Source organism: Watersipora subatra, chromosome 4 (assembly GCF_963576615.1).
Source record: "Watersipora subatra chromosome 4, tzWatSuba1.1, whole genome shotgun sequence".
Taxonomy (NCBI): domain Eukaryota; kingdom Metazoa; phylum Bryozoa; class Gymnolaemata; order Cheilostomatida; family Watersiporidae; genus Watersipora; species Watersipora subatra.
In genome coordinates, this window is record NC_088711.1 from 37,655,683 (window position 1) to 37,683,661 (window position 27,979).

A 27,979-nucleotide genomic window follows, 5' to 3' on the forward strand; every position below is an offset into this window, starting at 1 on the left:
CTGATTCAATAAAATCTTGAGCCTTCTATGTCACACTGGTGGGACAACTTCTGTTCTATCAGGCTGTTCATATAGTTCCTCCGCAACATAACTTAATAGAGTAAGTTTGTGTGTTTTCCAATTTGGTTTGTCATATATACTGGTTAACATCAATCGCAGGTGGTTTGTCATATATACTGGTTAACATCAATCGCAGGTGGTTTGTCATATATAATGGTTAAGATCAATCGCGGGTGGTTTGTGTAAGCTATATTTAGTCAGTAGTTCTCGCATCATTAGAAAAATGCTTACTAGTTCTTTTGTACATAAAAATCCTTGTCCTTCCCCAAAAGACAGGTGTTTAGCTGCCATGATAAACCAATTGCAAATGACTAGCCATAGCGTTAGCTATTAGACTGAGCTGCCCAATCAAACTGTACTACATTAGATAAATACACTTGATACAAGATCAGAAACACAGGATTAATTCTGATCTGTTCGTAAAGTAGTTGACCCTTTCATAGGAAGTACTGCTTGTCATAGATTTGACTACACATGACTTTGACTGGTGTAGCTGTTCCACCAGGTAAACGCCCGTAATGAAGTCGCATGGACTAGTAATTAATTGTAATGGTCATTGCTTGTTTTATTACCCCTTATATCAGTCTTCCTACTGCTAGTAAGGATTAGTACTTTAGTGACTATCATATCACTACTAGTGAAAATGTGATCGTCACTCCAATACTAGTGACTCATCCTCTGTCACTAGTATGGCTGTCACCATCACTTCTATAATAGTGATTGTCGCTATTTGTATTTTTCTGGTTAATCCGCAAGTTTACATTTGATTTTTCATCTGCAAGATGACAAATCCCCAAGTTATGTAAGTTTTATTACTCGCAAATTTTTACTGATTGTTTCGTACCTGCAAATTTATGATGCTTACATTTGAGAATGGTGTAGAAGAAAATGCTGGTAAAGCTATTCCATTTTAAGAGTTTTTCCACACATGGATTGTTCGTATATCGATTTGAGCAGTTTCTTATCTTTTTTAACACTTATCGTTTGTTAACTCGACGTGTGCACAACTCCTAATACGTATCATCTGCACAATAGAAACACACAGTGATTACCTGTCATCCCCTAATTTAATAAAATAATGTGAGATGCTTTTTACCATGGTAGTCTGATCACATATGGTGTTACAAATTCAGTGCATCAGCAGCTGACTGATTAGTTTCTAGCATTGGTATTTTGCAAAGCCAATGACCCTCTAAAAAGATGAGTCAGATTATAAAACAAGTTTCAACGAATCCAGTTACACTAGGATGATTTCCATCTGTGGCTCAGCAGTCGGTCGAGCGCTAATCCATGCCACTGACATGAGCGTGTGAATTAAACCGACTCTAATCGGTTTTAAATATAGATTTGAAGAACACAAGTATACAAAACATAAAGGATGTAAGAAAACATAAATCGCTGCGGCATTTAAAGGGAAGCGAACACTAATCCTACTCTGACGCACGTCTGCTGTTGTGTTGATAAGATTAGACAGTTTCTGTAGGTTGGCATCTTGTGCTAATCAGCTTTATGGTACATTACAGTCAGAGGCTTATAACTTCCTCAGCTTCATGCAGGCATTGCAAGATAGCGGAATGCATTGTCACGAGAAGTTGCACGCTCTTGTCTGCGGAACTTTGCTACCAAAATGTAGCAGCGACTACAACAGGATTCCTCCCTGTAGATCTCTCTGCCTTGGTGAGTTGCTCAATGCAGAGGTTTATGTAAACATATAGCTTAAAAAGTCCAGTTTATCCCGAAAAATCCAAAATTTCCTAATACGAATGTTTTGTTTAAAAATATAATGCTGGAATTGTTTAAACCATATAAGTTGGATAGAAATAACTGCTGTTGTTCTCTGCTCTCTGCTTCTGTTCTCTCTAGTGTTGTTACAACCAGTTATTGGATTGTTGCTAGGGTGCAAACTGGATTGATTTTCAGTTGTCAGCGTGGGGATGCCCAATTTGTATGGGAATGTCTACAGGGTCTCAGTTGTCAGCGTGGGGATGCCCAATGTGTATGGGAATGTCTACAGGGTCTCAGTTGTCAGCGTGGGGATGCCCAATGTGTATGGGAATGTCTACAGGGTCTCAGTTGTCAGCGTGGGGATGCCCAATGTGTATGGGAATGTCTACAGGGTCTCAGTTGTCAGCGTGGGAATGCCCAATGTGTATGGGAATGTCTACAGGGTCTGCCCTTTAATTTCTGGTAGAAGAATTGTGGTATTTTTTGTGATGATTGGGGTGATTGTGATGATATGCTTCTACCAAGTGGCATTAAAAACATTGGATGAGACCAATTGATTGCCATATAAGAAATCATTTTGTAAATGCTAACAATGTTATCGGTTTTGTGCATATGCCTCCTTTCTCATCAGTAATGACCATGCAGATCAATTGTTGTTAGTAGCGAAACTGACCCTGACACTGACCCTGTTGTTAGTAGCGACACTGAGTAGCGATACCTCGGTTTATTTCCACCTTTAACTATGGAATTTTTTCTAACAAATTCCTATGAAAAGATTGCATAAAAAATTTGAAAGCACTTAGAAGTATTTTGCGGATTTTTGACAGCTCAACAGAAATTGTCACATGATATGTTTGAAGGTCACACATGCGCAGGCACAGAGACTGGTTCATTTTGCAAGTCATGGTGATATGACTTGCAAAATGAACGATGAGTAAATGGTGAGCTAAATGATGAGTAAAATATCTGACATATATTATACTCATCATCACTTGGTATATCTCCACTGAACTCAAGCGCGCTCCACTTGAATATGTCCGTTTCCATAGCAGTTCTTTGAGACATTGTTTAAGATTTGTAAAATGGAGGACAACTCCAACTCGATGCTGAAAAACAGGCATGCTATGAGGTATGATTACAATAGGCTTGGCCGAGGATGATCAAATGTTAATCTATCTGACTGCTCCATACTACTAGTCTTGCTGTCGACATATCTTGTTGCTGACGGCGTGTGACCAACTGTTTAATCTGTGCAGATGTTCTCGCCAACTGTGCCCTCATGCTGAGCAACCTGCCAGTGCCCATTCCTCTCAGCTGTTCTCTCTTCAATACGGATGACAACTGTACAAATCTGGACACGGAGCTTATGCCCTCAGGTAAAGAGTAAAACCAAAATTGTTGGTGTGAATGTGTTTTAGTGGACTCGCTGTGAAGCTTCTATTATGGTGCAAGCGTATGCTAGTATGAGCTAACAACTGAACTAAAAACTTCATATGACAGGAAAGGTTAACAAACAAGTTCAAGTTGTATTGAATGTGATGACAAACTGGTTTTATGGTAGGCTTTATGTTACCTTCTTTTGTTGCCATAAAACGACTGACATGAGTTAATAAGCTAGTTATAATACATTCTGACATTTGGGCAAGTAAGCTAGCTACCGTACATTCTTTTTCAATAAACTGCAGGGCTATTTATGGACAAGCCTCAATCTTTCTAAATCACAGGGTTGTCTGTGATACAGTTGCCGACACTCAGATGACCCTCATGAACTTTTTTGTGCTAATTTTTTATAATTTTCATAAAAAATTTATTGTCGAAATCGCCTATAGATTCAAAGCTACTTGGGTAGAAAAAAGTCCTGTTCACAAAATTTTGGTATTTATTGTTTTTGATGAAAATGTGGGATTATCACGATTAGCTTAGAGCAAACAAAAAACTTTTGATGCGTTGAAAGTTGGAGTATCTCTGATCTGTTTGAAAAGTTGGTGATCTTCATCTTCGAGGATACTATGGCGCATAATATCCTTGTTGGAACATATAGGAGTACATTTGTTTCAGAGATTTTTAACTAGATCTGACCTTGACTAGCCTTGCCACTCTACCAGGATTAACAATGGTAATAAACTTTGTGCTCATCCTATAGTCTCCTCAATTACCCCTGTAGTACTCAGGATATCAATATCTGTGCACTTGATTGATCTGGCTGACTTTCTATTGCCCGTCTAGTACTGTGGCTTTGGCGATTCCCGTATCCTGTCACTACTAGTAAAACTGGTAAAAACATCTGTCACTAGTATGGCTGTCACCACCACTCATAACTGTTTAGATAGGTTCATTACAGTACTGTTGCTAGTATTACTACTCCACTCCGTGCACGCTTGCCCAGCGATACAAATGTCTTCAGTGCCATATGCTTGTGCGGACATGATGAAATATAAGGCTTATGTGGCAAGGCAGATGGCATAGTGATCTGTCGTACAGATTCAACAGAAGATGTGTATCTTGCAGGCTGCGATAGTGACACTCAATACTCGTGTTTGACTGGAGATCAGTGTATAGACCTTGATCAGAGGTGTAACAGCTTCATAGACTGCCGTGATGGCTCAGATGAGAGAGGGTGTGGTAGGTGGCTAATACCTACAATATGTCTATAGTACCATATGTCACCACATATAAGCCAACCCTAGAAAAACAACCATGAAATCAGGGAAATTTATAAAAAGTTCGCGTGTAAGCTTATTTCGCTCTGTTTGCAGGAATATACAGTAAAAGTTGAGTTGATAGAATGACTGATAAGTAAGTACATGAAAAGTGCAGAAATAGTAAATGGTGAACCTACATGTTTAGTTGTTAAAGTTGATGTTAATTCCAATATTTTACTTGGAGAATATCTTCTACATACTAGCAGTAAACTAAGGATTTCTTTAATTTTGAATGATATAGCCTGCAGACGGGTGTTCCCGAGGCTGGTTGTCAGGAAACTGATAGAGTTTTAAAGCAAAATATTTTTGTCGACCTTGCGGAAGGCCTGGAGCGTATGCGTATTAAGCTCGAAAAAATTGGTCAGAAAATGTGGAAAGGCTTAGTATTTACCCAGACTAACGGACACACGCTACTAACGATGACTACTCAGACTAATAGACGCACGCTACTGATGATGACTACCCAGACTAACGGATGCACGCTACTAACGATGACTACCCAGACTAACGGACGCGTGCTACTGACGATGACTACCCAGACTAACGGACGCACACTACTGACAATGACTACCCAGACTAACGGACGCACGCTACTGACGATGACTACCCAGACTAACGGACACACGCTACTAACGATGACTACTCAGACTAATAGACACACGCTACTGATGATGACTACCCAGACTAACGGATGCACGCTACTAACGATGACTACCTAGACTAACAGACGCACGCTACTGACGATGACTACCCAGACTAGCAGACGCACGCTACTAACGATGACAAAGTATGATTTGCTAATATGGATTCTAATTAAACAGAATTTACTTGCTGACCCGCCAGTCAGGGTTTTTGACACGCGGTCCGAGTGAGTTATAGCAGGTGTTTTAACAGGCCCTAGTTACCACTTATTTGTTTTAGCCAACAACACCCAGTGCCACCCGGACCAATTCAGATGCTCTCATACTGGTGGCTGTATTCCGGAGAGTTGGAGGTGTGACTCCTACAACGACTGCGGGGATGGAACAGATGAGTCTGACTGCAGTGAGTTGATACGCACCACATTGTCTACCATACAAAGTACTGTAAAACTTCACATTGTCTACCCTACAAAGTACTGTAAAACTTCACATTGTTTACCATACAAAGTACTGTAAAACTTCACATTGTCTACCATACAAAGTACTGTAAAACTTCACATTTTCTACCATACAAAGTACTGTAAAACTTCACATTGTCTACCATACAAAGTACTGTAAAACTTCACATTGTCTACCATACAAAGTACTGTAAAACTTCACATTGTCTACCATACAAAGTACTGTGAAACTTCACATTTTCTACCATACAAAGTACTGTAAAACTTCACATTGACTTATCTATTTGGCCAGCATTACACCTAATTGCATACAATGATGCCTTGAAACCAGTGGGGAGTGTCAGCACCATTAATATCAAAGTCGATCATTTTCTGTTGAAACTCAAGCTGGTCAATATATTGGTATGACATATTAGCCTTTAAATCACTCCCTTAAAATTTTCTTGATGAACCTTTGAGGTGGCAGGATGTAATAAAGGTTGATTTTTGACATTTAAAAGCATATACAAGTACATTTAGTTAATCAACTACCTACATTAAAGTAGTTTGGTTGTCATGCGTGCTGACAATCTTGCAAGGTGGTTTTAGAAGGTGAGATTAGACGCTAAAACTATGGAAGTTTGTAACAACGAAATTGTTTAGAACTAATCATTGAAAATAAATCCATTTTTTCAACATCTTGCTGAGAATTTAGCGCGAGTTTATATCTCGCTTGGAGTTTAGCTTGAGTTTATATCTCTCTGGGAGTTTAGTGTGAGTTTATATCTCTCTGGAAGTTTAGTGTGAGTTTATTATATCTTGTCCAGGTTGTGAGGACACGGAGTTCCAGTGCTCAGCATCTGATGGCACACGAAGATGCATTAGTGCCTCACAGCAGTGTGATGGCTACTACAACTGCTTTGGTCGACAGGATGAGATGAACTGCGCAAACTTCACTTGTCGACATGATCAGGTGAGTCGAATTGTATCGTACTCGCACGTTCTACACATGGAAAGGTTATGACGGAGCATTACTTGCACAGATGGGTGCTATTTTTAAGCAGGAACCAAGTAGACAAGTTCCCTTCTGATTTTTTTAGCTGTATGTATAATATATAGGTTGAATGTTCGAGGTCGGATGTTCGAGGTCGAATAATACCAATCTAGCACTGTATGACTGATATCCAGGCTGGATATCGCTAATCAGCTCCAAGGTTTTATATTGAGAGCCAGGGGTAAGCTATAGCCTATACGCTGTGTACAAGGCTAGAATGTTCTAGAAGGTGATGAATTGCATCATCAACTTCTATACCATTGGTTTACCCTACTACATTGTGAAAAATCAAATTACTTTTTCAAATATATTTCTTATAGCATCTTACATACTGTATGTTATAAGAACATAATGTGGTCTTACGTATCTCCAGCATTCCCATTTGCTTGCAATATCAAAGTTTAAATGGCTTCATTTAGCCTGCAAAAAAACTCTGGCAAAGAGGCCTAGAGTGCGATTTAAATTGAATTTATTGATGTGGAGAAGGTGGGTGCTAATAAAAGTTGCATCATTGGTTTCAATTTCTGAGGAAATGAAGGAAAGAACATCATCATCTTCCATCAGTCTCCCTCATAAATCTGATTAATTCCCTGCTAATCTCCTTGCGGATTAAGGGATTACGTTGTTAATGTGTATTCTATGAGGGTCGCTTTCTACAGCATCCTCTTGTTTTTTAACCATTGAATGTAGGGCTGTTTCTTAGTGAATCTTCCTTGTATGTTCACTACTAAAACTTGTCGCATTCCTCTGTAGGTGTTCTTTAAAGATTTTCAGGCTCCTGCGAATCCATCTGCTCCTGCGAATCCATCTGCTTGTGCAAATCCATCTGCTCCTGCATGAGAGTGTTTTTAGGTGGCTTCTTTGTTATGTCATCTTCGGTTTAACTTTTTACAGCAACTTATAAGCAAAATTAACAGAAAACGAACGATATTATTAACAAAATACATTCCTTTCAAGCAGTGTCTGTCTGTCTGTCCTTTCAAGCAGTGTCTGTCTGTCTGTCCTTTCAAGCAGTGTCTGTCTAGGGCTCTAGGATAGTCAGTGCACTGCCACAACTGCAGCCACATCTCTGTAGGATATCATGGAAGTTGAACCAGCATTTTAAAAATATCCTTCCTTTGAGAATCTGATAATGTTGAACTGGCATTCGTTACTGAGCATTTGAACAAAGATCACCTTATCCCAAACTTGCTCATTTCTGCATTGGTGTTGCAGGTTTCATATTCCTCTGTAAAAGTATTTTCAAATTATTTGTATTTATCCTTCCACACATGACGGAATTCGTTTTCTATTTGGTGACACCAACATACTACATCCACCATCATATGTTTCAGTTTATGAACTTTCTGTTACTACAACCTTCAATTCACTATCCCAAATCCTCCCCATAATAATAACATCATGGGGAAATATCGTTTTAATCGTAAAAAGTGTTATCGATTTTAATCTTGACACGTCCTGGCAATCGGATCACCTCAAACATGAAAAACCATTGCAAATAGGAAATTACCAATACTTTGTGATAAAATTTAAAAAAGATTGGTGTAAGTTCGGTTTTAACATGAGAAAATATTGTTTTACAGTTCAGCTGTGACAATGGGCTATGCAGACCTATGAGGTTTGTCTGTGATGGAGATGATGACTGCGGCGACCTGAGCGACGAGAGAAACTGCCTCCGTAAGCTGATCAATAATTTTTACTAGAGAGCAGATTATAGCATTTCGATAGAAGCTTACTCTTGTATTGCCTGTAGTGCAGCCGAGTTGGGAGATAAAGATCCCGAACAAACCAGAGGAAGCATTCTCAAAGGCATCAATAAAGCAGAAACAAGATTTCGGAATTTAGATATTATCAAAAATAAATGCACACATACCTTAAGTGTCCTTGACCCTTTGCATTTTAGTGTGCATTCAAGTTTGCAGTCGACTTGAATTCGATTTTTCATATCAATATTTCTTGTATTTCTTAAATGCTTCTACACGAAACGCTATCACTGTCATTACGGAAAGCCTCTATGCAGTTTTGCCCGAGTACCTATATAAAAACATTGATTCCAGATCACAGAGTTAACAGATCCAAACAAGGTTGTGCCATGATAAATTACAGATATTGGGTTATCATTGTCAAATAAACGAACCAGTGGGTTTTCTTTCTACTGGGATTTCACAGCACAATATCGCGCTTTCCAATTTTTTTAGTCATTTTAGGCAAACTGTAAACAGCGACCTAAAATTATTTTTACTAGCGAAGTTCTTCAACATTGTGCCTCATATTTCTGATAGCTATATTTTTGTGTTAGAGAATGAGGATCTGCGTTTTTGTTTAACTGCGAAAACGATAGCATTTTTCTTTTGCAGCCACTTTCACTAAACAGAAAAAAATATTGAACTGGCTCTTGTTTGTCAAATGCATTGATTCTTGTGCAGAATCTTTAGCCAATTCCAAAAGACTTCAGATTAAAGCTCTGTTACAAACAATAGCTTTTACGCCTAAACACCCTAGTGTATGTCAAAAACTTTTTGCCATGAATTGATGTCAGAACAAGCAAAACATTTCGTAGTGAAAAGTTTTTCAAAAAATTTGAAATTTTTTTTAAAAAGTTTTAAAAAATTGAGGTCTTTCTTTAATGTACTGGCACTCTCGAATAAACTGTCAGTGTAAAAGGTGGTGAAAGGAAATTCTAGATATGTTCATTTCATTCACCTGATTGTTTTATCATTCTGCTAAGACCCTACCTGAGCATTGGCATCTAGTCAAACAGTAACCATGTATTTTCTAGAACAAGAAGTTTGTCTAGACAGCGAGTTTAAATGTCTCAACGGCAGTCGTCACTGGGGTGTAGGTTATACTTCATGTATCCCTTCGAGTTGGAGATGTGACAGGGAGAGGGACTGCTCTGACGGGTCTGATGAGAGGGAATGTAACAGCTACTGTTTCCCTAACCCTTGCTCGTAAGTAATCGTACGCCAGGTTATTCAGTATACTTCTGTCAATATATAGTGCATACTAGTGTTGGGCCGGTATCTAATTTAGTGCCGGATCGGATATCCTTGCACTTTTTTATCGGTTTTCCCGGTATTGGTATCCTCGGCATTTACCATCTTCGGTATCCTTTGCCAACTAAGAAAGTTCGGTATTGTCGGTACTATTGTTCGGTATGTGGTTATCAGTGTGTCTTTAAATGGTTTAATGTTAAATGGTTTAAAGTTTAATGGTTTAAAGTTTAAACCCTAACTGTTTAACAACTTTTATCGTTGTGCAAAAAGTAGCCTGTGCAAAAAACATTCTTTAGTCAGCAGTATATTGTTACGGCAAGGAGACTCCTTGTTTCAGCAAGCCAAAAAAAGATGGGAATATAAGTTTCATGATAGATGTTTTTTATTGTTTATTCTATTAAAAAATATAGTTATTGATACAAACGTTATGTATAATAGAGAACAGATAGATAATGGCAAAGGGCTCTCTTTGTTAAATATACTGAAACAGTTTACAGAAATCTTACTATCACATATTTTAATCAGGTAATGTAATCACATAATTATACACAGTCCAATTAGAGTCCAGTCCCGTTAAAATCTTTATACATCCTCCCATCTGTGAAGAACTCCCAAACCTTCGAGGCTGGTGGCATTATCAATGTAACGTAATATAATAGTAGATACAGTAAGCGTGGAAATTTTCGTTGAATTTGTTCGCCAATGCGTGCTGAGCTTAGCACGTGCGTCAACAAAGCATATCCGGATATCCGTATAACCATTTCACAGATAAATACCGATAATATCAAACCGGCCGCGGATAACTAGTTGTCTCCGAAAATGATTGGTTTTCTCGGATACCGAGAATCCCTCGGTGTCGGTAAGAGCGGATAACCCAATACCGGCTCAACACTAGTGCATACATCTATGATTCGCATTGGAAGTCAATGCATGGAGCATACCTATTTTGTATGTCAAGGTTTGTGCATAAATTTATAGCTCAAGCTTGTCATCAATGTTTGGTGGTGAAGTATTTGGCTCAGTCTAGACATCAATGATACTTATATACATCTGTTCTATTGCTGGTGTTGAATGTGAATGCGATGTGAACGCGAATTGAACACAATGTGAACGCGAATTGAACGCGATGTGAAATGTAGTACAGTCCGTAACTCCTTTGCTGTTTGATTACACAAAGTCAAAATATGAGCTGATAAAATTCAGAATCTTTGCTAGACTCTTTGGTACATCTTCATATCAAATTTGTTGGTTGGAGAATCGGCTACGGCATGGCTTTTACTTTACATAAAACAACAGGGTGAATGTCCACTGCGAGACATGTATGCATTAAACATTACCTTCCTTTGTCTTACAAACATCTTTTATGTCACGGTTTGCGCCGTTACGATTTTGTTATGTGGAATAAAATGGCTGCCATTGCGAGTTGCTTGCGAGTAAAGCTTGCAATTATGTAGGTTGCTGAGTGGCCCTCCGAGTATTGTTTATATAATATAAAAAATGGTTAAAGTACAAAGTGTAGCTGTGCAGATGGATTTCCTAATTTCACTTATTTGAGAAAATTACTGATTTTTCTTGCCGTTTTTTCTGGCTTATGATTGCAATGTAATAACAATTACTGATGAGTTGACCTGAAAATCTAAACACGGTTACAAAACTATTTGTGTAGTTACGAAGATATGCTTGTCTTTGCAGGCATAGTGGGAACTGCAGCGCTGACCCACGAGGCTATATCTGCAGCTGTCCATCGGGCACTGGAGGTAGCAATTGTCAAATAGGTATGCTATGTTATTATTAGATTTGCTAGTCTCATGATGCTGATTCACTAAGGATTACTAATTCCTTATTCACTAAATAGTATCAACTAATTGCCCCACTCTACCACTATTTATTGCTTGACATTCACCATTGCATCAGGCAGTCACATGAGCACCTGTCATTTACTGTCATTACCTGTCAGTGTCTATCATCTATCCGCCTATACCATTACGTAGAAGGTTTTAAAGCGGTCTTAGCTGTGAGCTCTATTATATTGGAGTGTTGATTAGTAATACCATGGTATCATCATCAGAAAGCTTTTCGTTTGCTATCTGCCTCTTGTGGTCTATTTTTAAAGGTTTTAATTTTAACATTGTGTATATTCTAACTGCTTTTTCTTGGCAAGGATGATCATGCATCATAATAAGCTCACCCAGTTTCATGAAATGTTGAGAGATACAACTTTGTAGAGTTCGCTTCTCGTGGTTTCAGATGCACATCGGCCGTCTCATTGCTGTAGGAAAATGGGAAAGGGCTCAAATTTTCTTGTTTCATAGTTAGACCTCAAAAAGTGCCTGAAACTTTCATCTCAAATGATGATAGTTTGTTACAGGTCTAGGTAGAAGATGCCATTGAATATATAACCTCTGCCTTGCTTGTATAACATTATGTTTCAACATTGCTTGTATAATATTATGTTTCAACATTGTTTGTATAATATTATGTTTCAACATTCATTTTCTATCGCTTTTCAATTGAAAAAATTTTGGCACAGTGACTACGAGTTGTTTCCGTTTAGCATGTTCTCTACAGCCAGAATAATGGCAACCCAAGCTTGCATTTACCCACTATAGAGCTGTTATTTTAGTGATAATTATAAAGATTACACCGCATTAAAGTTATCCATTGTAAAGTTGGTTTGAAACCATTCGGGTCTTGTTTTTACCTATTTCTTTCGAAATTTAGTATATGTATATTTAAACTGGTGGTGCTACATTGAAGATCACTTCATTTATAACATTTGTAGTTGATGAGCTACCAGAGATAAGCTGCAACACACCGATCATTATAGAATCATGTCAGGCTCCTCTCCTTCCCTATCACTCAACAACCATATCTAGCACATTAGCTCAAAGCCGTGTTGCCCCCTACATTGAGGTAAGTCTGGGTGGCAGCTACAAATAGTTGCCTCTCTACCCTGTTTGTTCTTTATTTGTTTAACTGCACAGACATCGTAAGATAGAGTTCCTTGTTTGCGTTGCTCCGCTATATAATCACTGACACTTGACTGTTAGTTCTCCAGTTGAAATATAACTGATACTAGTTGTTTAACTTATGATGTGGAGAATATGAACTGAGTCATGATTCTGTTACTATCTAATACGTCATCTGAGGTGTACTCTGCCATGAACATAGAGTATGCTTTTCTGATAGACAGTTCATGCATCCAGAAAGATATAACAAAAATGTTTAAAAATGTGGAGTATTTAACTCTCAATGTGTAGTAGGCTGCTTGATTTACTGTCGGATAACAGTGAGTCACCATCTAGGAGTTGTCGTACTTTTGGATATATTCTTGTACCAAAATATAGTGTGTATTAAACTAACATACACATTTATCAATGACCTACAAGGTGTTGGTTGATCATAATGTTCCTATCATTGCTCTCTACTTATATCTGATTATATAGAAGTATACATGTATCTATTTTATTCAGGATGCTCTAGACAAGTTTCAAGACTGCTACGAATACTCTACAGAGTTTCTGTGTCAATATGTGGCACCTGAGTGTGGCTCTTTGGTATTCCCTGTTTTTCCCTGCAAGAGCATGTGTCGAGGTATGTCAACCCTGGCAGCTTAAACAAGTGCTTGTTTAATGAATGCTAGAGTGGGAATTGACAGCATGGTTCTTGACTATCAGTAGGATGTGAATTACTAAATTGAAACTTATCAGTAGCATGGCGAAGCCTTTAGCTTTCTAAAGTCTATTCTTAACAAGTAGATATTGGAAGGTGATGAAATAATTTGTGGCAGCATTCTAGTCATATCAAATACGTTGGTCAGCAACCGAGCAGCCGACTTGCTTGCTCAATTCTAGAATGATGCACACTTCATAAATTTCTCATTATTTACGGCGCGCCAGTGTTTAGGGTAGTAATGCTCAGCAAGTAGTTGCACAGGCTCAGCACACATAGTGACATCTATAGGTTGTCTTTAAAAAACATATTTTTGTTGTGATAAAGCCAGCCCTGACAGAGATACACATGTACAATTATAATATATTCGTACACTATTAGCAATATTGTTCTCTTTTTATTTATCATTAAATAAGTCCTGCTTTGGCAAGTTCATCAGAATTTTCATAACTTTTCTGTAATGCTTTTATAGTAGAATCAAGAAATATCATAGCTTTCGTAATTTTGAGAGTATATTTGTCATAAAATATTTCATTTTATACTTATCAAGTTTATCAATAGAAGGTAAATCGGTTTCATTGTACATGCACAAGATGTATGGAATTTGTACTATAATAAGAGTAGTGTCCATGTGAAGTCATGCAAAGTGTTGGAAAAAGATTTGCCTCAGGCAGCTTTTGAACTCGAACGGTATTTGGAGCCCTGCATGCTACCATCTGCGCCACTCAACCACATTTTCACAACAAAGAATAATTGTGCGCATAGTTATTACACATGCAATCTCTCACTAGTAAATATACAATCTAGATCACAACTCGTATTAATAGTTTATAGTTGTTAGCAAAGGGAAAACCTGTTCAAGTTCCAGTAGTTTTATGGCTGGTAAAATGATGTTATTAAATTACAGTTAATGCAAAAAATTTGTACTTTATGGCATTGTCTAAACTTTTGTTGTTTTAAGTCATCTTATCTATTTTGTACCTTGTAGCATTCAGAGAGCAATGCGCTCACCAGCTAAATGCTACGAGCTCCATAGACAGACTGATAGATTGTGATACTCTGCCAGATGATCACCTTTACCCAGATGCCGACTGTTTCAGTATAGGCAGCAACACGTCAGCAGTTGCACCTCCTACAGAGGGTGAGTTCTATAGTAAAATTTTGGTGCGACTTAATTGCTTAGTTCATTTTATTCAATGACTTACAGCTAATGCCTATTAAGCCTTGCACATTCAGTAGTTCACTTAGCAGGGTCACTGGTTTTTTAAATGACTAAAAAACAAACTACTAACTTTGTTTGTGGTTGAATTTTTTAACTAGGAACACATGAAGAGGTTAATTTTGAAATCGACATTTTAAAGATGATTGTCAATGCTCTACAAACTTTCAAAAAGCTATAAAGGTGGACAATTTGCTGAAAACTTCAATAAACATCGCAAAGTTTTCAGCAAATCTTATCACAAATTATCCGTATTTTTCTATGACATTTTATCAATTTTAATCTTGAAACATCCTGGCAATCAGATCGTTTAAAACATCAAAATGCCAATACTTTCTGATACTAAAAATTTTAAACCTACAAGAATTTTGTGTGTTCATATTTTAATCATTGTATTGTATATGCAGCAACAATCCTTCACATTTTGTAAACTCAAACAAAGTTGGTGTAAGTTTTCATTTTAATGAAAACGTCTTAACGTCTTAACTGTATTCGTCTTGTCAAATGTGAGGAACAGCATAAACTAGATCTGTCAGATAGATAGACTCTAGATAGATTAAAGGGCAACAATCACTCACCTGATCTATTTTTAACCATCTTTTGCATCAAACAGTCATCTCTACAAGGCTCGTCTTTTACTGAGGAGGAGTTTCACTCCTGTAACACCACCTTCATATGTGTCTCTATCCACTCCTGTAACACCACCTTCATATGTGTCTCTATCCACTCCTGTAACACCACCTTCATATGTGTCTCTATCCACTCCTGTAACACCACCTTCATATGTGTCTCTATCCACTCCTGTAACAACACCTTCATATGTGTCTCTATCCACTCCTGTAACACCACCTTCATATGTGTCTCTATCCACTCCTGTAACAACACCTTCATATGTGTCTCTATCCACTGCTATAACACCACCTTCATATGTGTCTCTATCCACTGCTGTAACACCACCTTCATATGTGTCTCTATCCACTCCTGTAACAACACCTTCATATGTGTCTCTATCCACTCCTGTAACACCACCTTCATATGTGTCTCTATCCACTGCTGTAACACCACCTTCATATGTGTCTCTATCCACTGCTGTAACACCACCTTCATATGTGTCTCTATCCACTGCTGTAACAACACCTTCATATGTGTCTCTATCCACTCCTGTAACACCACCTTCATATGTGTCTCTATCCACTCCTGTAACAACACCTTCATATGTGTCTCTATCCACTGCTGTAACACCACCTTCATATGTGTCTCTATCCACTGCTGTAACAACACCTTCATCTATGTCTCTATCCATTCCTGTAACAACACCTTCATATGTGTCTCTATCCATTCCTGTAACAACACCTTCATATGTGTCTCTATCCACTCCTGTAACAACACCTTCATCTATGTCTCTATCCATTCCTGTAACAACACCTTCATATGTGTCTCTATCCACTCCTGTAACAACACCTTCATATGTGTCTCTATCCACTCCTGTAACAACACCTTCATATGTGTCTCTATCCATTCCTGTAACAACACCTTCATATGTGTCTCTATCCATTCCTGTAACAACACCTTCATATGTGTCTCTATCCACTCCTGTAACAACACCTTCATCTATGTCTCTATCCATTCCTGTAACACCACCTTCATATGTGTCTCTATCCACTCCTGTAACAACACCTTCATATGTGTCTCTATCCACTCCTGTAACACCACCTTCATATGTGTCTCTATCCACTCCTGTAACAACACCTTCATATGTGTCTCTATCCACTGCTATAACACCACCTTCATATGTGTCTCTATCCACTGCTGTAACACCACCTTCATATGTGTCTCTATCCACTCCTGTAACAACACCTTCATATGTGTCTCTATCCACTCCTGTAACAACACCTTCATATGTGTCTCTATCCACTCCTGTAACAACACCTTCATCTATGTCTCTATCCATTCCTGTAACAACACCTTCATATGTGTCTCTATCCACTCCTGTAACAACACCTTCATATGTGTCTCTATCCACTCCTGTAACACTACCTTCATATGTGTCTCTATCCACTCCTGTAACACCACCTTCATATGTGTCTCTATCCACTGCTGTAACACCACCTTCATATGTGTCTCTATCCACTCCTGTAACAACACCTTCATATGTGTCTCTATCCACTCCTGTAACACCACTTTCATATGTGTCTCTATCCACTGCTATAACACCACCTTCATATGTGTCTCTATCCACTGCTGTAACACCACCTTCATATGTGTCTCTATCCACTGCTGTAACAACACCTTCATCTATGTCTCTATCCATTCCTGTAACAACACCTTCATATGTGTCTCTATCCACTGCTGTAACACCACCTTCATATGTGTCTCTATCCACTCCTGTAACAACACCTTCATATGTGTCTCTATCCACTGCTATAACACCACCTTCATATGTGTCTCTATCCACTGCTGTAACACCACCTTCATATGTGTCTCTATCCACTGCTGTAACACCACCTTCATATGTGTCTCTATCCACTGCTGTAACACCACCTTCATATGTGTCTCTATCCACTGCTGTAACACCACCTTCATATGTGTCTCTATCCACTCCTGTAACAACACCTTCATATGTGTCTCTATCCACTGCTGTAACACCACCTTCATATGTGTCTCTATCCACTCCTGTAACAACACCTTCATATGTGTCTCTATCCACTCCTGTAACACCACCTTCATATGTGTCTCTATCCACTCCTGTAACAACACCTTCATATGTGTCTCTATCCACTCCTGTAACAACACCTTCATCTATGTCTCTATCCATTCCTGTAACAACACCTTCATATGTGTCTCTATCCAGTCCTGTAACAACACCTTCATATGTGTCTCTATCCACTCCTGTAACAACACCTTCATATGTGTCTCTAACTGTTATTGCTGTTGCATCTAGAGCCCAAGGTTGGTCCTCAGGAGCTGAAGCTTGACTACTGCAAGGATCTTGGCTACAACATGACCTACTTTCCCAACTACTTCAATCAAACTCATCAGGTAGGGGACTTGCCCTCTTCGATGTCAGCCATTTGCGCTAATAATATTGAATGTGAGCAGGAGGTGCTGCAATGACAACCTTTATACACCTCAGTGTAGACTATAAACAGACAACTTATTCTAACTTGGCAGAATTTAATCATGTAATAGTTTTGCATACATTCATGAGATGCATATATGGATCCTTGTCATCCATTAAAATTTTTTATCAAAGCACCATTTTGTTATGGAAGCTATTTCCTGTCGTTGAAAATTGCTAAACTGTCTTGATTGGCATCTGGCACAACTACTGCACACCATGTCGTGTCTCTAGTGTAGCATTTGAATAAATCTCTAAAATCGGCTCGTAGCATACTTTTTATGACTTTCATTATATGAAGTAAAACTAAGTGTTAACAAACATTTCATACGGTATTTTACGTTTTTGGCTTTGTTTACTTTGTGTGTAAGTAGCATTAAATATGAATATAACATAGCATTTCTTAGACATCGTAAGAAGATAACAGACAATCACAAAAACAGTGTGGTTTCTGAGAAACCAAAAGATAAGAGGTAAGGTATTAGCGTGCCACACCCTCCTCACCATATAGATAGATTAATTGATAGATAAATACAAAAATAGATAAATACGTATATAGATAGATAGATAGAGAGATACGTACATGTATATGGACGGATGGATAGATAGCTAGATAGACAGACAGGTATTAACATTATTTAAACAGGTCAATGCCGTTTATAGCAAATTAAACCATAAGACAAAAAAATTATTAAAATAAATTAAGTGTATTGAAAGAAAATAAAGCTCTTTTGGCATAACGCTGTTCTATAATGTAAATTAGTAAGATGTTGGTGTCTGGTATCAGGTGTAATGGCAGACAGATTAGAGATGGGGTTTGAGTATTTCAGACAGCAAATATCTTAAAACACATTTGTCTCCTGAGCATTACTGAAGATATGGAGATATATTTATAATTATGCATGTTTACTCATTATCTTGAGTAAGAGCAAACGTTTATACCTGCAGTCGGAAGCTCAGTGGCTACTAGACCAGTTCGAATACACTCACAGCAATATGCCTACCTGCAATCCGTATCTAAAGCACTTTGGCTGTGCCATCGCAGCTCCCGCGAGTAATGCGGACAACACTGGTCCTATCCCACCCTGTCGAGAACTTTGCCATGGTTGGTTCTTTACCTCTATCACATTATTGGCGTGTTACATCGTATTCTCAGCAGTTATTTTCCATCTGCTTATTGTTGTTAATATCTGTTGACAATTGTAGCTGTGGCCTTTGACTGTGGATACTGGATGGATCATATGCAGTGGAGATTTCCGTTTAGTTGTTCATCCTTTCCCAGCAGCGACAGCGCCCATTGTGTTCAGTTGCCTCTTCCAGCACCCAAGATAGGTAGGTTCGTAGTGCACAGCTGTAAGCATGTCTTATGAAACTGATAAAGAGGTCTGTGTGTATAACTTTACTATATTAGATATATTAAGCTGATATTGAAAATATCGGATCTTTGTCTATGCATACCTGTTCTCAAGTAAATTTCAGAAAGCAAGTCTTAATGTATAGTATGTATATCAGTATTTGGGGTGAGGAAGGTATGGGCACATATACCTGGCAAGTATATATGCACATACAGTGCACCCTCAGGATACGATGTTGATTCGTTCCAGGGTTGGCATTGTATGGTGAAAAAATCATCTGCAGGGGTATAGAAACCATAGTAATTATATAATGCAAACATCACATGGTAGAAAAGATCAAAATTTTATGTAGGTACTGTACATATTGGAAATAAGTAACGGAGTGGAATGTTAACCTTAGTAGCTATAGTTACTTACCGTAACTTTGTTGTATTTAATGTATTTAGTGGTTACGCTCTGCATTAAAAAGTAACGTTACAACGTTACAATGTGCTATGAGCAACACTACATACCGTAGAAAGTTCTTACTTTCAAGACAGACATACGTATAACAAAAACTTTGAATTCACTTCAAATAAGTTTACCTTAACACACACACTTGAAGCTAAGTTTTAGTATGTATTTTTAACCGTTTTGCTGAATTTCAACTTTCTATCTCTAAAGTTTTATCATTTATCAGTTTGTCTTCGCTTTTGCTATAACTTTTAGCGAACCTGTTTAAAACATTAAAAACGGGGAAAAAAATTGTATATCAGAGTGATCATATCCTGATGGTGCACTGTATCCTGATGGTGTATATGCCTGGCACATTTATGCATCAGGTATATATGTGCATATACATACCTGGTACCACGTATAGGTATAGATACCAAGTACATTTGTCTATCAACAGGTGCTTTTGGTGTTATGTGTCCAGATACACACCTTGTCTAGTGCAATATGTCGTGATTTCTCCAAGACTTCATTGAAATAATTTTTTTCTTAGAGAATGGTTCTTTCAATTATTTCTGTTCTTACAATTAAAAAGCATGTTGCAATCTAAATTTTGTATGACAAAAAAAGATATCCATTTGCAAAAGCGAACAGAAAGAGAATGGCATCTAAGATGTACGATGAATTTGTTTTTTGTGAAGCCTAATCTTGAAACAACTCGTCTGTAGCAATGGCTGTCAGTTGTTCCTGGAAACTTCCAGATATTTGGTGTGTAATAAATCTATAATTGTTGATGAAACTTAAGCTTGTCACTCTGTTCAGAGTGCATCAGTGAGTTAAGAGACAAACATACCCTAATAAAATGTTTGTCTAAAAGGTTACAGAGGTCTCTCTTTATGGAAAGGCTTTTCATGTTTAGTATTGTATCGGTATGAGTGTTTTGTGTAGGTTGCTACGGAGACCAGTTTGAATGCGGAAGTGGAGAATGTGTACATAAGAGCTTTCAGTGCGATTCTTTCCCAGACTGCAACGATGAGTCGGACGAAGACCCAGATTCGTGTGGTAAGTTGTAACACTAAGTGACTGGCTAGCCAACTGTACTGGCACAAAGCTGTCAACTGGCTTATGATTTGATGTCTATGGTTTGCAGTCAGCACTTGAAGACAAACTTATACAGAATTTTTAGCAGATTTTTAACAAAAGTTTGGATATTTTTCTATCTTTCAGGATTGTTTTTGACATTTGATTTGATGTCTGGTACTGATGATGAGGAAATGACATCACTAATTGATGTCATTCTGAAATGTCATCACATCATTTCAGCATGCTTTTTGCTGAGTGTTTTAACCATGATCAAGCTTCATCAATTTTAATCTTGAAACATTCTGGCAGTCCGATCACCTCAAACATAAAAAAATAATTGCAAATGATAGAAAAATACCGATATTTTCTGATAAAATCTACTAATATCAAACTAATCCGATACGGGATGTTTAATACATGTAGATACCTCTTGGCCTCTAAACCTTGTCTATCAATGTTACAGTTTGACTTCTGTCCAAGTTTAACCTCTGCATGAACTTAACATTTCATTGTTCCATTTCTTCTCTTGCAGCTATAATTTGGGAAAATCTTTCAAGCAGCACAACCCCAACCTTAATAGGAATGTTTGCACATTACCTTGGCTAGTCTATCAGCACTACCTGTCTCACTTCAATCATAGTTTCAAGTTTTCATGCACTGGTATTTATGCATGCAGCACTCTTATTTCTATATAAAGCAGCATACTAGTTGCTTTGTCTCCTACTATTCTACTTATATCACAATTGAGATATAATTTTATAATTTAATTTTACCACTTTGTGTACATTGAACTTTTTTATATCAAACTTTTTACCTTGAAATTTTTTACTGAAGATATAATGAGTTTGTGCAAAATTTTATGTTTAGCATTTTCTTGTGATATAAAGCATTATTTATGTATCAGTGATCAAATAATACAAGCTACAATATGACAGTTTCAAGGCTTGTATAGTGTGCTTGTTTGTAGGGTTAACATCTCTAAAATTCGTGCATTAACGAAAACCAGCTCATTCTAAATCTATCCTTTGTGACCTGTCTGTGAACAAGATTTCAGTAGATAGTGTAGATAGTATAATAGTAGATAGTATAGTAGATAGTGTAGATAGTATAGTAGTAGTAGTAGATAGTATAGTAGTAGTAGTAGATAGTATAGTAGTAGTAGATAGTATAGTAGTAGTAGATAGTATAGTAGTAGTAGTAGATAGTGTAGATAGTATAGTAGTAGTAGTAGATAGTGTAGATAGTATAGTAGTAGTAGTAGATAGTATAGTAGTAGTAGTAGTAGTAGATAGTTCGAGTATCCGTGTGATCTGACAAGAGTTTAAATCTTTTGCTTGTCTCGCTTCTATCACGTCTGAATGTCCTCTATTCTGCCTTTCCTGCCTTTCCTTTCAACAAACCTCTCTTTCTTATTGTTACAAGAGAGATATTCCCAAAAAATGAACCACCTGCTGTCCATTGTCTAGATTGAGAGTATGTATGCTCGCACTCGGTTGTCTAAATATTGCCACAACAATCTGTAAGCATTTTGCATTGAAAAAAGTGAGCTTTGTATCACCGCAGTTTGAGGTCAAAGGAAACTTTGCATTGGCTCTACGAGTTTTTTAGTGCGAGACTTCTAGGATAACTCGTACAAGGCCATTTATTTAGCTTCCTAGATCTCTCCACAGGTCGAAAACATTGCAAGAGCTCTCCACCTTCGCCCCTTGCTGTAATGCGACCCTATAAGTAACAACTTATGAAGAGAATCAATCCTCAAGTTCATAGTATTAAATGAGGTGCAAGGTAAAAAGCCACAAATAGCATCTTGAACTAAGATTTGAAATGATAGTCGCAAACCAATAGTTTTTCAGCAAAATACCTTTATTTACTTTCCATTTACTCCCCATTAACTGTCTATTTATTCTGATTTACTTGCTAGTTATTTATGGGTGATAAATGCACAAAAATATGCGTTTCAGTAACTATGGTAACACCTTTCTAAGTTACTATCGCTACTCGAATTACTGCCACTGTAACATCCATACCACGATTAAAAAAAGTGTACCTTTTTCTGATGTGAAGGACAATTAGCAACAATTATCTTTTTGCTGATGATAGTATGATTGCTGAAGATGTTTTCTGGCGTATACTTATTAGCAAGCCATCTAAGTTTTAAAGGATGTCACTTGGCCGACAGTTCGGCTCGAGGGTCTTGTTGGCCTCAAAAGCTTTAGAAACTGATAATACAGAACAGATCCTCCATGTTATTGGTAAATGCAAAACATGATGAGCAACTAAACTGTACTGAAAGTTGAGTTGTTTTTTCAAAATGTAGCATTTCATCAGCTCCAGTTAAAATTGACTTATTCTCTCTCTCCTGTCATACCATTTTCCTCAGCACGATCAGTCACCTCAGCACAATCTGTTTTGTGACTGTCTCTCACTCACTTTCCATGCTTCAATCATCACTTACCTCCTGAAAGTCTGAATCATGCTAGAGGTGTAATAGTCAATATGAAAAGTCTACCTTACTTAGCCCATACTGGTTGTAAAGCCCATATACCTGTTCAGTACGAATCATACTAAATGAGTACAGTCCAGATTGATATTTGATTAGATTCATTGAAGGTTGATCGACTGCAGTTAATCAACTGAGTTTAGTCTTATTTTAAACATGTGTAAATTTGACATGTGTGCATTTTATCACCTATGATTTTATTTTTATATTTGTCGCCATTATTTCTATAAATAATTGCAAACACTTCTCAGATCAGAACTCTCAAACTTGAGACAACAAGAGTTGCACTCGAAAAAAAATGCAGATGTAAATGAAAGTTGAAACCTGTGTTCCATGGTATCAATGAATTAGCCTTCTCTTAAACATCGTATCGATGAAACACCCTCTTCTGATGATACCCACTAACCGACCGGGTTGCGTCATAGTAGTTTTTCTCTTCGCAACAAGCTGTGCATCGTGGGAGTTCATCAAAATTGGCACAGTTAAAGGTTGACTTGCAACAAAATTCACATTACAGTTATTTGATATCAAAAGATTCACCATGTCTTACTCTGTTGTGTTGTAGGTGCAAAATATGTGGGAATGTGATTATAAGCTCTTAAAAGCTCAAAAACGAACAGTTAATCGCAGCCACACGATACCGCCGTAGTTTGGATTCTCTTTCCAAAACGGCTCAAATGTAACATAGCTGTGTTAGATGGTTTCTGTTTACACTTTCATGCAACCTTATTCGTCGAAATATTTCACAAATATATTTCACGCATTCAATAAAACCATGTCTATTGTTCTTACGCGTCTGTTTTATCATCATTGTAATGCTGTCACTTTTAGCAGTGATATCTTATAACTTACCGTAAAAATTCGTTTAATTTTTTAGCCTTAGCTTGAAGGAGTACATATAATTGTCTGATAATCATGACGAGCCTGTTGGTCATTTGTGATAATCAAAAAGTGCCGCAAAAATTATTTGCGAAGTATTGGGTCACATGATCAGATTTCGACTTGCCAATTAGACCATACCGAAACAAAACTGTAAAGTAGCGAGCATCTATATTTGATACGGGGTCTTCGGTAGAACCCGAAGTGTTTGTCATAAACTAGTGCTACGATAAGTTTTATATTGAACTTTTTATTGGCCTTTCAATTCACGGGAGAACATCACGTGACAAGACGATAACCAAATTTCACGACTACGTCAGAGAAATAAAGCGATTCCAATCTACGGCGGCTTTTCGTTTTTGAGCTTTTAAGAGCTTGTAATCACATTTCCACATATGTGACACTTTCAACTCAACAGAGTAAGACATAGTGAATCTTTTAATACCAAATAACTGTAATGTGAATTTTGTTGCAAGTCAACCTTTAAAATAGCATACTTGATAATATATCATTTAAAAACGCACACACTTCCCGGGTGTTGTAGGTTTTTTAAATAATGCCATTTTTGCATTCGATTTTTTCTACACCAAAACTTCGAACTGTTGGTATATGTCATTGTAATGAATAATCCTAAGCAGATTAAAGGTGGAGAAGAAAACTCTGAAATTGGTATGTTAATAGATGGTAACTAGCTCACACTTGAAACAGTAGGCTGGTGGGCATGGCCAGTGTCGTATAGTTTCACAGAGTCCCGTGACCAAAAGCCGGAAACAAAAACGTCCGATTCCAAACAAACCCGATCGACATACTGATCTCTAATGGAATATTCTTACCTCGCTCTCAACATCTCACTCTTTTGCATTTACTTTACTTTATAACAAAAAATCATTAGACGTTTCTTGTAGAGAATTTTGTCCTTTTTCAAATGGTGTATAATACAATAATCAATTTCAAAGGGACTGCTAATGGTAGTAATTTTTGTTGGTTAGTGTTGCGGCATCTCCATTATAACTTATATAAAACAATAGTGGGCGCGGCTTGTTTGCTTGGAGCCGTGCGAGCTTCGATATGCGCATCCGTTAGCAGCAAACTCTGTGAAGTTATTCAGCTCTGTACTGTCAGAGTCATATAGCTTTAAAAAGTCTCGCGACCAAAACCGGAAACAAAAACGTCCGATTCCAAACAAACTCGATCGACATACTGATCTATAATGGAATATTCATACCTCACTCTCAATACCGCTCTTTTTTGCATTTACTTTACGTTTTTACAAAAACGTTGTTAGCACCTTTTTGTAGGAAATTTTGTTTTCTTTCAAATGGTTCATGATACAACAATCAATTTCAAAATGACTGCTAATGGGAGTAGTTTTTGTTGATTGATGTTGCGACCTCTCCATTATAACTTATATAAAAATAGTAGGCGTGGCCTGTTTGTTTGGAATCGAGCGAGATCCCGTATACGCTTCTGTTAGTCGCGGGACTCTGTGAAACTATACGGTTCTGGGCATGGCTTACAGTCGGGTCTGGCCACTACATTGAACACCTGTGATTACTCTTCACACGTTACCTCTTAAAACTGCTTATGGATATCCATAAGTTTTTTTGTTTTATTCTCAGCGTTTACCGCCCTCTGCATTTCTAGTACTTTTCACACCATCCTCTTCACCATCTTCCATGACTTACAGAAATTAGTGATCAAGTTTTTAATCACATTTTTTATGACCATGTTCTAGTGAGGAGTCCATATAAGGTAGGCCTCAGCACCGATAGGGAACAATATCGTACCATATAAAATCACTTCATATATTAAATTTTCTACCTTTTAACAATGTTTTAAAATAAAACTAAACAATCCTATGAAATGAACAATTTGTGTGTTCACTACTTTTTATCAAACATCTGCTTAAGTTTGTTTGAAAGTGTTACAATGGACTATAGACCTCTCTGAGTCTACTCCACAAGGCTTACCGCATCTGAAACTTACTAACATAAGAGAAACTGAGGGTTAACTAGAAAAATACAACTGTACGACATCCGATTCTAACGATTGCAATTTTAGACCCCTAGTTTTGCACCTAATGCTTCCAGTGTAAGAAAGTGTCTACTCACAAAGCAGCATAGCATTAGATGATGTTACACCCACTTAATAACTCTTGACTATTATTTCTGGATGTTTGCTAAAAACACTAACTATAAGCACTCATACTTAGTCTTCTAGTTTTTGTAGCCCAAGAGTAAGTGTAGTTTACTGTAGTTTACTGTAGTTTACTGGAGTTTACTGGAGTTTACTGGAGTTTACTGGAGTTTACTGGAGTTTACTAAAGTTTACTGGAGTTTACTAAAGTTTATGGCTGCTAAGTTAACACAGCCAACAAGTCTGTTTCATCCTTACAATATGCCAACACATTACATCATGTCTCGAGTTCTACGCGTATAACTTTAGCTGGTGGTGGCACATGATGATCATCGATTCAGGTTGCAACTTATTTCTGCAGAGAATCAAAAAATGAAAATTTATTCCAAAGTATCTCGTACCTAATGATTTTAGATATTTTAGGCAACTGTCAATGCTGATTAACCATGCGGTATTTTGTAAATGCAGTGAAGTAGAAGACTTTTCTTTTCATAAAATATTTGATTTGCTTGACGAACCTTTTTTTCTGTAGGCATCACTTTTGTAAAACTTTATCTATCACTAATTATTAGTCGATTGTATCTTACTCTAAACACTACAAATTTGCTCATTTCCTGGCTCGCATTTCTCTGGTAGGCATCTTTTAGATGTACCACTGCGCAAACTATCCATTTGAAACCTGATAAATGAACTGTTACATTTGAATACAGAACTCATACTAGACTCCTTGGCTAATTGTTGTATGGCTACTCCGTCATGTTACCTTTATCTGTTGGAGACTGAGCCAATCATCTACCATGACTATAAATATAAGGAACATCGAATCTATGATAGCAAAAGATATGAAATAATAACACATGATGCTTGTACTTGTTAACTGTGCATAGAGAGATATTAACAAAGGGATACCAGTTTGGAGCAGCGTAAGACATGTAGCGCTGTTGCTAGTTGCTTTAAGCCTATTACAGGATCTGAGGGATGCAGCGAATACGAATTTGACTGTGGAAATAGCGATTGTATACCAGTGACTTGGAAGTGTGACGGAGATCTTGACTGTCCTCCCAGCAAAGAGGGAACCACAGCCGATGAGAAGGACTGTACGTATCAGACTGAAAGATTTTTTTTGTTCATTTTATTTCAGATCTATACAATTTTTTTCTTTGCAGCATAGACTTTGCTGCTTAGAAATAGGGAAAAAATTGAACTCAGATTAACATTGAAGGTGTGTGAAATTACTGTCATCGTGGCCTCTAAAGTAAGCGAAAGTGACAAGGACAAGAAATTGTCGATACAAATCAATGATATTACAGTTATTGTACAGTCATGCCGTGAAATATGGCTGTGAAAGACATCTGCTTTATAATTATCTTTTTGCTATTTTACTCTCTATCTCGAGCAAAGACAGCGAAGCGATTTTTATTGGTTTACGATTCTATGGCTCAAATTTTTTTTAACTTTTCTGATATTCAAATGAGATGTAGTTAACTTTTCTTTGGTATGTTTTTTTGCAAAAAAATAACCTTTTTTATTTCTAAAATTTCTAATCATCATATGACCAACTATGTAGTGCTGTTTCTAGGCGCCTGCACGGAACATGAGTTTAGTTGCCTGAATGGAGAAGGATGCATAGCGAAGGTGAGTTATAAAATACATCAGATGTTACAAATTGCTATTTAGCCTGTCTTGACAAACTGTTGTTTTTGCGGAGTTGTCCTCCGTTGAGAGGAGCGAGCAAAACAACAGCTTGTCACACAATACGCACTGTACCTGATGCATCAACTGCACTGAAAAAGAGTTGTTCTCTTCCATCTATGCGGCTTGGCTGTGATGTTATGTCGGTCGCTCCATTGTTAATCATAACGGATTTAGCCCAAACCTTCAGATAGAAAAAATAACATAAAAACATTAACATTAACATATCTTCAAACTGCAACTGAGGTTGCAAAAAGACATACTGTAATGGCCTGATC

The 27,979-nt window shown here is 37.5% G+C and overlaps 1 protein-coding gene across 2 annotated transcripts in view; it reads left to right on the top strand.

Annotated features, from left to right (window-relative positions):
- LOC137393365 (uncharacterized) overlaps positions 1–21,426 on the top strand; it is a 39,089-nt gene extending 17,663 nt beyond the window's left edge. For both annotated transcript variants that reach the window (XM_068079883.1, XM_068079884.1), the window contains exons 10-25: positions 1,584–1,737; positions 3,042–3,161; positions 4,294–4,407; positions 5,409–5,531; positions 6,393–6,538; positions 8,203–8,296; positions 9,399–9,570; positions 11,308–11,390; positions 12,398–12,528; positions 13,089–13,209; positions 14,276–14,428; positions 17,448–17,545; positions 18,573–18,729; positions 18,831–18,956; positions 20,360–20,473; positions 21,027–21,426. In XM_068079883.1, coding sequence (XP_067935984.1) covers positions 1,584–1,737; positions 3,042–3,161; positions 4,294–4,407; positions 5,409–5,531; positions 6,393–6,538; positions 8,203–8,296; positions 9,399–9,570; positions 11,308–11,390; positions 12,398–12,528; positions 13,089–13,209; positions 14,276–14,428; positions 17,448–17,545; positions 18,573–18,729; positions 18,831–18,956; positions 20,360–20,473; positions 21,027–21,100 — 1,980 coding nt within the window. In that variant the 3' untranslated portion in view covers positions 21,101–21,426. The remainder of the gene's footprint in view (positions 1–1,583; positions 1,738–3,041; positions 3,162–4,293; positions 4,408–5,408; positions 5,532–6,392; positions 6,539–8,202; positions 8,297–9,398; positions 9,571–11,307; positions 11,391–12,397; positions 12,529–13,088; positions 13,210–14,275; positions 14,429–17,447; positions 17,546–18,572; positions 18,730–18,830; positions 18,957–20,359; positions 20,474–21,026) is intronic.
- Positions 21,427–27,979: the final 6,553 nt, after the last annotated feature.